Genomic DNA, 12,078 nt, shown 5'->3' with positions numbered 1-12,078 from the left:
TGAAATCTTCTCATATTATAATTACAGATGAGCCCATTTTGGAGGAGCCAAGCCGCCTCCAGGAGTCAGTGATGGAAGCCAGTAGAACAAATCTGGATGAGTCTGCCATGCCCCCTCCACCACCTCAGGGTGTTAAGCGAAAAGCTGGACAAATTGACCCAGAGCCTGTGATACCTGTAAGGAAAACATTGGGAAATACACATACAGTTGGTAGCAAGTGGTATTTAAGGAGTCCTTTTGAAGTGTTTTGTTGAGGCAGGAAATGAGAGGGTATTTACCATGCTGGAGATAGGAGCACAGTGTACTTTATGTTGGGGAGGATGTTTAACTTCCTGACTCTGGATAGCCTTGCTTCAGAATGATCCAAAATGAGCAGTGTTAGCTAATATGGAACTCATGAACTTGGTTACAGTTTATTCATTACCAAGAATGTCGAGGAGCTTTTGAGTACTCAGTATAAACTTAAATATCTTACAAATAGTGAAACAGCTACAAACTACTTTATTCATACTTAGGCTGTTAAGTACAGCTAGAAGAGGGAAAATAAGAGTAAGTGAAGTAGTAGGGTCTGATTTGGTGCTTTCAGTATTTTTATTTGTTTGTTTTGTTTTGTTTTGTTTTGTTTTGTTTTGTTGAGGTAGGGTCTCAACCCTAGCACAGGCTGACCTTGAATTCACTCTGTATCCTTAGGCTGGCCTCAAACTCACCACAGTCCTCCTACCTCTGCCTCCCAAGTGCTGGGATTAAAGGTGTGTGCCACCATGCCTGGCCCAATTTTAAGTGTATGCAATAAGTTGATTTGAAGAAAAAAGGAGGCTTTTTGGTGACATTGGACCGCTAGTCAGTCTTTGGCAAGAGATAATGGCAAAGGAAAACTCTGACAACCTGTGCCCTCTAGGAGTAAAAAGTTGTCATTATGAGCTCAGAAGTAGGAACAGGTAGTATAGGTGACTAGTACGCCCAGTGATTTCTTAAAGACTTTCTATATGTTTGTTTATTTATTTTTACAGAAAACTTTATAATATGAACATATTACAAATGTTCCTTCTCCCCTGTCCTTATTCCCCTAAGGGCTCTGGTCAGAGGGATTATCAGTAATCACTACAGCTCCCTGTAGCTTGTGGCACTGGGATTTTCCAGCAGCAGCCTATGATTTTAGGGTAAAGCTTTCTCCACCCCTGTAGGTTATTTCCACCCCAACTCTTCCCAGCCTTTTTTGATTTTATTTTTGTTTATTTATTTGACAGAGAGAGAGAGAGAATGGGTGCACCAGGGCCTCCAGCCACTGCAAATGAACTCCAGATGCTTGCCACCCTCTTGTGCATCTGGCTAACGTGGGTCCTGGGGAATCGAACCAGGTCCTTTGGCTTTGCAGGAAAATGCTTTAACCACTAAGCCAGCCATCCCCCATTCTTTTTAAAAGAGAGTTATATCTTAATTGGCTAGCTAAGAGGAAGACGTGGACTGTACTGATTCACAACATCATTACTTTTGTGTATCTCCTTCTGTTAACACAATCCCCTTCCCATACTCTTTTACCCCTTGTAATTTGTCCCTCTACTTGGCTGTCAAGTTCCCTTCCTCTCATTCCTCTCTGCTCCTCTCTCCTAAGCCTCATTCCAGCTTTTTTTTTTTAGCCAATACTAGTAATGCTTACTATTACTACAACTTACAAACCAATCAAAGTATTACACATCAGGATCTGCATATGAGATAGAATATGTGGTATTTGTCGTTCTGAGCTTGTGTAACCTTGCTTAGTATCATTTCTTTTCCAGGTCCATTCGTTTTCCTGCAAATTTCATTATTCCTTACTGCTGAGTAAAATTTCATTGTGTTTAGGTCTTCATTATCTATGCATCAGTTGATGGGCATCTGGGCTGATTCCAGTTCCTAGCTATTATGAATACAGCAGCAGCACACATGGCTGAGCAAGTATATCAGTAGTAAAAAGTAGAGTCTTTAGAGGGATTTTGCCCAGGGGTGGTATAGCTGAATCAAATGTTAATCTATTTTTAGATTTTTGAGGACCAGTCATACTGATTTCCAAGGTGGCTATACAAGTTTGCACTCCCACCAGCAGTAGATGAGGGTTCCTCTTCCCTCACAGCCCTGCCAGTATTTATTGTCATTTGATTTCTTTTTAATTTTTTAAATTTTATTTATTAGAGAGAAAGAAAATGCACCAAGGCTTCCAGCCACTGCAAATGAACTCCAGACGCATGTACCCCCTTGTGCATCTGGCGTATGTGGGTCCTGGGGAATCAAACCAGGGTCCTTTGGCTTTGTAGGCAAATGCCTTAACTGCTAAGCCATCTCTCCAGCCCTCATTTAATTTTTTTGATGATTTCTGACCATAGTAATGTGGAATCTCAATGTAGTTTTAATTTGCATTTCCTTGGTGGCTAGTGATTCTGTTGAACATCTTTTTAGATGTTTATTAGACATTTGTATTTTTCCTGCTCAAACTGTTGAGTTCCCTGCTCCGGCTTCTTTAAGTTTGTTTTTTCCAGTTCTTTGAATATTCTAGATACTAAACTTGTCAGCTGTATAGCTGACAAAGATTTTCTCCCAATTTGTAGGTTGTCTATTGACCTTGTTGGTGGATTACTTAGCTGTACAATAGCATTTCAGCTCCACGAGATCCCAATGAACTTAGTCTTCCTCTATGCCTATATCTTGGAGTGTTCCCCTGACTTTTTCTTCTAGTTGTTTCAGAGTTTGAAGTTTTACATTGAGGTCCTTGATCCATGTACAGTTGACTTTTGTAGAGTGAGAGGAGAGACAAGATTCATTCTTCCACGTGTAGTCATCCAATTTCTCCATCACCATTTATTTAAAATGCTATCTTTTCTCTAGTGTGTGGTTTTGACCTCTTGTCAAAGATCAAATGGCTGTAGTTATTAGAACTTATACATAGATCTTTATTCTATTATATATCTTGTTGTGCCAGTACCATGCTGGTTTTATTATTATGGCTTTGAAGTATATCTTGAAATCAAGTGTGGTAATACTACTGGAAGTATTCCTTCTGCTGAAGACATATTTTGCCGTCCTGAGGTCTTTTGTGCTTCTGTATAAATTTCTACTTATTTGTTTATTTGAGAGGGAGGAGGAGATAGAGAGGAAAAGGGCACCTCAGGGCCTCCTACCAGTGTAAATGAAGTCAAGACACATGCACCACTCTCTGTGCATCTAGCTTTACATGGGTACTGGGGAATTGAACCCAGGCTGGCAGGCTTTGCAAGGAAGCACCTTTAACAGCTGTGCCATCTCTCCAGCTCCTTCTGTATGACTTTTGACACAATTTTTTAATTTCTGTGAAAAATGTTGCTGGAATTTGACTGAGATTGTATTGAATCTTTATACTATTCTTAGCTTGGCCTTTTTCAGGATATTAATTCTTCACAGCCATAAGCATGGGAGATCTTTTCATCTTCTCATGTCTGTCTTCATTGTTCAATGTTTTCATAGTAGAGGTCTTTCTCCTTCTTGATTAGTGATATTCCAAGGTATTTAATTTGTGTGTGTGTCTGTGTGTGTGTGTGTGTGTGTGTGTGTCTATTGTAAATGGGAGAGACTGCTTTCCTGATTTCTTTTTTCTGTATATTTGTCATTGGTATATATGAATAGAGGACTAGCGATTTTTTAATTTATTATTTTTAATTTTTTAATTTAATTTTTAAGTTATTATTTTTAATTTAATTTTTTATTTATTGTTTATTTGCAAGGATAGAGAAGAGAAAAAGAGAATGGCTGCACCAAGGGCCTCTTGCTCCACTGCATGCTCCATGCACGTGCACCACTCTGCTTCTAGCTTTACATGACTCCGGGTAATTGAACCTGAGCTGTCTTGTCAGGCTTTGCAAGTGTGGTGGGTTGATTCAGGTGTTCCCCATAAACGTAGGTGTCCTGAATGCTAGATTTCCAGCTGATGGAGATTTGGGGATTAATGCATCCTGGAGGCATTGTATTGTTGGGGCCAGACTTATGAGTTGTATAGCCAGTTTCTCTATGCCAGTGTTTGGCACACTCTCTTGTTGCTGTTGTCCACCTTATGTTGGCCAGAGGCTGATGTGCACCCTCTGCTCATGCCATCATTTTCCCGTGCCATCCTGGAGTTTCTCCTCAAGCCTGTAAACCAAATAGACCTCTTTTCCCAGAAGCTTCTCTTAGTTGGGTGATTTCTACTAGCAATGCGACTGCAACAGTAAAGAGGTTCCTAGGAGTGGGATTGCTGCTAGGCACCTGACTGTGTGGTTTTGGCCTTCTGGAGCTGATTTTCAAGAGGAACGTGGAAGCATTTGAAACCTTGGCCTAAGAGACCCCTTGCAATGCTGTTAAGTATAGCTAGATGGACTATTCTGGTCAGAGTTGGAAGACCTGAATGCAGTAAGAACTATGGACTGAGGTTTGGCTTATTAGAATGAGAAAGAGCTTTGCCTGAACTGGGCTAGCAGTTTGTGTGGGAAGCTTGCTGTTATGCCTGTGTCCTGAGAAGTTGTGCAGGGTTGATTTGCGTAGAAATGAACTGGTGTGAGCAGAGGGATATGGCACAAAATGAAAAATCTCTGGGTGAATTTCAGCCTGTTCAGCTGCAATTGAGAAATTACAACCTTTGAGACTGGGCCAGCTGACCTGGGGCAACAGGAAGAATATAGACTCTTTTGAAGGGGCCTGAGTTCTCAAGGAGTGTCCTGTTCTTCAAAGTCTGCTATATTGCCCCCTGGATTCAGAAATTGGCACCCTACCTGGTATTGGTAGAGTATAAGAAATGCAGGAAAAAGGGTCATTGAGTTTGCAACATGGTCTTCTGTTTTGGAAATGGCCATGGGCAATGTGAAGCAGGTTTGTTGATTGCCTGCATGGAGACCCCCATGGAGCCATAAGAATGAAGTGGAGACCCAGTAGAGATACCAGGACCACAAGATGGCTGCTAAGGAGAGCTGCCAACCCTGATGAAGTTTTCCAGGTCTGTGAGTAGCCTAGCTGGAGGGGGGAATTAGAACTCCAGACTTGTTGCTGGTTAGAATGATCAGACTTGGAGAGTTGTCACTGACTAGAGTTATTGGACTTAGAGCTACAGGGTTTGATGTTTGCCCTGGTTATTTTAAATCTCGTATTGGTTGAGTATTTCTTTGCTATGCCCAGTGCCATCTTTTGCAGTGTGAATGTTTATTCTGTGCCATTATGGGTGTTGGGGGGGGGATTTTTTGGTATTATGGATCAGTTAAAAGACCTTGCACTATGGGGATGTCTGAACATCATTGGAATTGATAAAAACCATGGGGACTTTAAAAGTTGGACTGAATGCATTGCCTTTTATATCATGTATGGTTATCAGTTTATGGGGCCCAGGGCCAGAATGTGGTGGTTTGATTTAGGTGTTACATGGGTGTTATAGTCAATTTTCCTATGCCAGTGTTTGGTACGTTCTGCTGTTCCTTTGGTCCACCTTATGTGGCCAGGGGATGATGTCCACCCTCTGCTCATGCCATCGTTTTGCCTGCCATTGTGAAGTTTCCCCCTTGAACCTGTAAGCCAAAATAAACCTCTTTTCCCACAAGCTGCTCATGGTCAGGTGATTTCTTCCAGCAATGCAAACCTGACTGCAACAGCAAATGTCTTTAACCACTAAGCCATCTCTTCAAAGGACTAATGATTTTTGTGTGTTGATTTTATGTCCTACCACTTTCCTGACAATTTTTCACCTCTAGAGTTTTTTGGAGAAGTCTTTGGAGTTAAGTATAGAATCATGCCATCTGTAAATAAGCCTGCTTTGATTTGTTCCTTTCCAGTTTTTGTATCCCTTTATTTCTTTCTCTTGTCCTTAGTTTCCAGTGTTTGAATCATGAGCAAATATTGTATTTGTCAAAGGCCTTTTCTGCATCTATTGAAATGTTAATGTTCTTTCTTTTTTTAATTTTTACTTTTTTATTAACAACTTCCATGATTATAAAAAGTATCCCATGGTATTACCCTCCCTCCCCCCACTTTCTCCTTTGAAACTCCATTGAAATGTTAATTTTTTTAATTTCCTTTTTTATTTCTTCGGTGACCCATTCATTTTCCAGTAGTATGTTATTCTAACTCTAGGAGTTTATATATTTTCTGTTGTTTCTCTTGTTGATTTCTAGCTTAATTCAATTGTGGTCAGATAAAATACAGAGAGCACGTCAGCTTTCCTGAATTTGTGAAGACTTTCTTTATGTCCTAATATGTGATCAATTTTAGGGAAGGTTCCACAAGCTTCTGAGAAATTACATATTTTGTAGAGTTTGGGTGGAATTTTCTATAGACATCTTTTAAGTCCATTTGATCTGTGGTGTTTAGCTCCATTGTTTGTCTGTTTTCTGTTTAAGTGATTTATCTATTAAGGTCATGTACTGTGTTGGGTTTATTTTTCATTTACTGTCTAACAGATTTTGCTTTATAAAATTTGGTGCATCTGTGGTATATACATGTTTAGGATTGTAATATTCCCTTGTTGATCTGTTCTGATGAATTTTAAATGGCCTTTTTAAAAATCTTTTTTGATTTCTATTGTTTTAAAATCTATTTTGTCAGGTATTAGTATAGCCATACCTGTTTCCTGTTTTCATTTGCTTAGATTTTTTTTCCCATCCTTTTCATCCTAAAGTGAAAATCTTTAATGATAAGGTAGAGTTCATGAAGACAGCAAATAGGTGGATCCAGCTTGTTCATGTAGCCTATTAACCTATGTATTTTGACTGGGAGTTGAGTCCATTCGTGGTCAGTTACAATTGAGATATGTGAGTTTAACTCTTGTCAAGTTGAAGACTTTGTAGAGTTTCATGTGTTCTTGATCTTCATTTCCTGTCACATCTGTTCTAGTTTTGATTTTTTTCTTCCTGTAGTCTCTTGAATATGTTTATTCCCTTCAGTGTGAAGTATTCCATCCTGTATTCTCTGTAGGACTGGCTTAGTGTTCATAAAACTAGCTTTTATTATGGAATGGTTGGTTGGTTGTTGAAGTAGGGTCCTGCTCCAGCACAGGCTGACCTGGAATTCACTGTAGTCTTAGGGTGGCCTCCTACCTGTGCCTCCTAAGTGCTGGAATTAAAGGCATGCACCCACTACCATGCCTGGCTAGAAGGGTTTTGTTTTCTTTTTTTCACATTCTCTTTAGGGAGGATATTAATTAATTTTTTTATTGGCAGCTTCCATAATTGTAGACAATAACCCATGGTAATTCACTCCCTCCTCCCACTTTTGCCTTTGAAACTCCACTGTCCATCATATCCCCTCCCCCTCTTAATCAGTCTTTTATTTTGATGTCATCATCTTTTCCTCCTATTATGGTCTTGTGTAGTAGTATCAGGCACTACAAGGTCATGGATATCCAGGCCATTTTGTGTCTGGAGGAGTACATTGAAAGGAGTCCTACCCTTCCTTTGGCTCTTACATTCTTTCTATTGCCTCTTCTGCAGTGAACCCTGACTCTTGGAAGGTGTGATAGATAGAGATACTTTAGTGCTAAGCACTCCTCTGTCACTTCGTCTCAGCACCATGGTGCCTTCTGGGTCATCCCAGGGTCACTACCATCTCATAAGAGAAGGTTCTCTAACCAAAAGTGAGAGTAGCATTAAGATATGGGGAGGAACATTAAGAGAAGTGCTTACTGGGCAGTTTGGTGAGCATAGTATATACATTTAGCCAGACAGCAGCAGACATTACATATACCCTGAGGGCTCATGACTGCCCCTGTTGTAGGTTTTCAGTATCAGGGATGTTGTATTCCCTCCTATGGAGCAGGCCTCCATTCTAGGTAGAGAGCAGTTGGTTTCCCCCATCACAGGCATGCCACTATTGCACCCATTGGTTCATTTGGCTTGCAGAGTCTACTGTTGAGTATCTTTACTGGTGATTTCTCTTTCTCCCATTGAACTCCATGCAGTGTAGCTTTTTCCAGCTTCCTGTCAACTGGTCTACATGGAAGAGGTTTTCAGCTCAGCTGCAGCAGGATTTATCTGTGATCTTGCAGCCCAATATGTGGAGTTTTCAGCATTAGGGTCTTGCCATGTATTCCTGGTAGGAAACCAAGAGCCTTGGCAGTGGCCTCTTAGGGGAGAATTTTGTTGGTTATAGTAGTTTGGGTTGTCAGCCGTGGTCTTTCAGGATTTGAAATGCTCCATTGCAAGCTTCTAGCTTTTCAAGTTTCTGTTAAAAAATCAGAAGTAATTCCAGTGGGCTTACCCCTTGTATGTAGTGAGCAATTTTTGTCCTGGAGCTTTTAGCACTCTTTCTCTATTTTCTGTGTTTAGTGTTTTAACTATAATTTGACATGGAGAATCTTTGCTGTAGAGGGTCCTGTCTGTAAGGTGTGTTGTGTCGTATGTCTGATGGGCCTCTCTTTTGTAACATTTGGAAATTTTTCTTTAATTTTATTGAAGATAGTCTCTTTGCTCTGAGCCTGTAGCTTCCCGTTTTGTATGCCCATGAGCCAAGTCTTCGGTCTTTTTTTAAAGGTGCCCACATTTCTCTTATGTTTTGTTCATACTATTTTGAACTTGTCATTGATTCTGGCCACCCTATCTATTTCCTCTTGTCTTGTCTTCAAGCCCTGATAGTCCTCTACATGATCTATTCTGTTGGCAAAGCTTTCTTAGGAGCCTTTTAAATGTGTTATTTGTGTTGTTTTTCATTAGATTTTTCTTCAGCATTTCTGTCTCTTATTTTCATTTTTTTTTACTTTATTTTTATAGTTTCATTTTAGAGAGGGGGGAGAGAATCGGCACACCAGGGCCTCAGCCACTGAAATTGAACTCCAGATGCTTGTGCCACCTAGTGGGCATGTGTGACCTTGCACATGCCTCACCTTTGTGCATCTGGCTAACATGGGATCTGGAGAGTCAAACATGGGTCCTTAGGCTTTGCAAGCAAACAACTTAACTGCTAAGCCATCTCTCTAGCCCCATTTTCATTTCTTGATTTAACTTTCTTATTGTTTCTTGGAATTCATTCCTGCATTTGATCATGTCCACTGACCATTAAGTATTGATTCTTTTCCACTTTATTTACTGTCTATTGAGTTGTTTTGGCTGTTTCTCTTTCATCCTGTTCATAGCCTCCTTAAGTTTGTTGAATATACTTGTTATAATTACATTTTGGGATTCTTTGTCCAGAGTTTTCTATCAGTAGCTGTCACTGGAGGCTTTCACTGTGGGACTAGGCATTTCTTGCCTTCTTGTGTTACTTGTTTCGTGTTGGGGGCTGCTCATATTGAGATAACCCTTTTGTCTTGTTGAGAATGCAACAATAGCAGCTCATATGGAGCCTGTGTTGAGTGGCCTAGTCAGCCTTGATCCAGATGGGGGTAAGGTGGCTGTCTACCTGCAGGTCTGAGCATGGCACCCTGGAAACTAAGCAGGCTTCTCCTTCCCTCATGCTCTCTGCAGGTCTGTTGGGGAGTATGAGGAGCTCAGGTGGTCTATACTCCAGTGATTCAGGCATGCAGGGTTGGAATGAGGTCAGCCCCAAATGAGCCTGACCACCAATCTAATCCTGGACCCTGGGCTAGGGAGCATGATCAGTTTGGGAGTCCTTAGTCTGGGCATAGCACACACGCAGGCCAGAGAAAAGACTTGTTTTTTAATATTAAAAATACTATGCATAAAAGTACAGAAATACCAACAATGAGCCCAGAAATACAGTCTTATTACTGTTACTTGCTTCTATAAGAGTTCCACAGTTTGTATTCAGAGTCATAGCCTAAGATTTTCAGTTATGTTGCTTTCAAGGCAATTTCATGCAGTAACACTAAGCTACTTCAGATTTTTGTTTTCCATGGAGTCAGTGAATTGTTTTTTGTTTTTTTCAAAAATACAGCTGGAGATAGGTTTTGCCTTCAAAGCTTTAATGCTTATAGTTTTTCTCACTACTTGTAAATTTCCCTTAAAGATTTGGTTTTAGTATGTGACTCTTAAGCATAAAATGAAACATGTTTTAGGGCACAGTGGTTTAATTTTTTTAAAGTTTCTTTTATGTTGTTACTTTACAGTTAAAAGAAAAGCATACATGATAATCAGTTTTGCCTAGAAAAGGATGGAAATGCTAGTTCAGTACTTCTTTTCATCTAGAATCTTCATTTGTGACACTAAAACTTGAATTTTAAAAGAATAAACCTTAAAATGTGTGTTTTGAATTGTCGTGTTTTATTATTTGAAGCCTCAGCAAGTGGAACAGATGGAGATACCACCAGTAGAACTTCCCCCAGAAGAACCCCCAAATATCTGTCAGCTAATACCAGAGTTAGAACTTCTGCCAGAAAAGGAGAAGGAGAAAGAGAAGGAGAAAGAAGAGGAGGAAGAAGAGGAGGTAAAGAAACTAAAATGATACCTAATAATAAATTCCCATTTGAGGTTTAACAAAAATTTTCATCAAGCTCATATTTTCATTAATGTTGAGCATCGGTGATATAAGATGTTCAAATAGCATTAGTTTCTTAGTGTCATAAATCATTATGAAGTACAGCAGATACATTCATGAGTTCCTGGTGAGAGCTTCTGAAAGACACGGAACTGCCCTTACAGATTTGTTGTTTGACATCTAAATTTTATTACCTTGTGGTCAGTGGTCAATTCTTATTGCTAATATCTGCCTCTTGTATAACTTCTGCTCTGGGCCTGGAAATCAAATAACCAAATACTTTCCATTTGGGTTTGGACACAGGATAAGCCATAACTCATTCTGGCTGAAGCTTGGGGGGCTTTTTCTTTTTAGAAGATAGTGGTGCTTTAGAAATTATTCCTTGTCACTGGAGTATACTTTTTAACTGTTCCAGGTCCTTTTTAAAGTTTGTTCTTGTTTAGTTCTGGACCATTGAGATGATGGCGTGTGATTTAGAATTTGCTCAATTCTCTCATATACTTTGTTTATATCTTTACATATAAAATGAGGTGTTTCTTGGGTAGCTAAAAGGAAGAGCTTTTTGACCAGACTAATGGCTATATATTGAATACATTTTCACAACAACCATTCATATTTCTGTTTCGTCTTCATGATAGTACTAATCTCTCAGCCAGTGTCTTTGGTACTGATGCATGATGGTATGAGTCTTCAGGATAATAGATGACCTAGAAATGTACTGTAAAATAATACAGCTGTATGTACTTGAAATCAACATTGTGCTTAATAGCATAGTGGTTATATACTGGTATAAGTTCCTTAGTTACTTAAGAAAAACAGTGTCAAAATTCATACTAAATATCATTGATATTTTTAAGCATCAGGATTGCAATTTTCAGCCAGGCATGGTGGTACATGCCCTTAATCCCAGCATTTGGGAGGCTGAGATAGTAGGATCTGTTGTTTGAGGCCAGCCTAGGGTTATAGAGTCCCAGCTTAGCCTGGACTGTAGTACCTTGAAAAAAAATATATAATCAGTGTTACCTAATAGCTTTGAGGAGATTTAGAAAGAGTTATTTTCAACAGAGCCATTTTCTCAGCTTCTGGGTTTTCTCTTCAGGATGAAGATGCTTCGGGGGGTGATCAGGACCAAGAAGAGAGAAGGTGGAACAAGAGGACTCAGCAGATGCTTCATGGTCTGCAGGTATGCCGTGTCACCTGAGAGAAGCTCTCTCAGAAACTTGTGTCACTGTTCCTCAAAAAATAAAATATGGTCAGGCATGGTAGTGCACGCCTTTAATCCCAGAACTTGGGAGGCAGAGGTAGGAGGATCATCAGGAGTTCAAGGCCACCCTGAGACTACATAGTGAATTCCAGGTCAGCCTGAGCCAGAGTGAGACCCTACCTCAAAAAACAAAACAAACAAACAAACAAAAAGAATAAGATATGTATAAAATGACCAAGAAACATACCTTTGTAGAGTTTTTTCCAGAATCATATTATTTTAAATATTTTTATAACTTACTAGTCCAGGAATGAATCTAGAACATATCTAGGAGAGTACTTTTCTATGGTGGTCCTGGGAAGCACGCCTGTGATGATAATTTTTCTTTTTTAAAATTTATTTTATGAGAGACAAAGAGACAGAAAGAGACAATGGACACACCATGGCCTCTAGCCACCACAAACAAACTCCAGATGTATGCGCTA

At 39.7% G+C, this 12,078-nt stretch overlaps 1 protein-coding gene across 1 annotated transcript in view; it reads left to right on the top strand.

Annotated features, from left to right (window-relative positions):
- The window catches only part of Rad21 (RAD21 cohesin complex component), a 46,974-nt gene that overhangs the window by 32,555 nt on the left and 2,341 nt on the right, over nt 1–12,078 (top strand). Inside the window, exons 11-13 of the mRNA XM_045144038.1 lie at nt 28–176; nt 10,189–10,338; nt 11,489–11,572. Coding sequence (XP_044999973.1) covers nt 28–176; nt 10,189–10,338; nt 11,489–11,572 — 383 coding nt within the window. The remainder of the gene's footprint in view (nt 1–27; nt 177–10,188; nt 10,339–11,488; nt 11,573–12,078) is intronic.

The sequence above is a fragment of the Jaculus jaculus genome, chromosome 2, assembly GCF_020740685.1.
Source record: "Jaculus jaculus isolate mJacJac1 chromosome 2, mJacJac1.mat.Y.cur, whole genome shotgun sequence".
Classification (NCBI taxonomy): domain Eukaryota; kingdom Metazoa; phylum Chordata; class Mammalia; order Rodentia; family Dipodidae; genus Jaculus; species Jaculus jaculus.
This window is presented reverse-complemented; position numbering and strand designations above follow the sequence as displayed.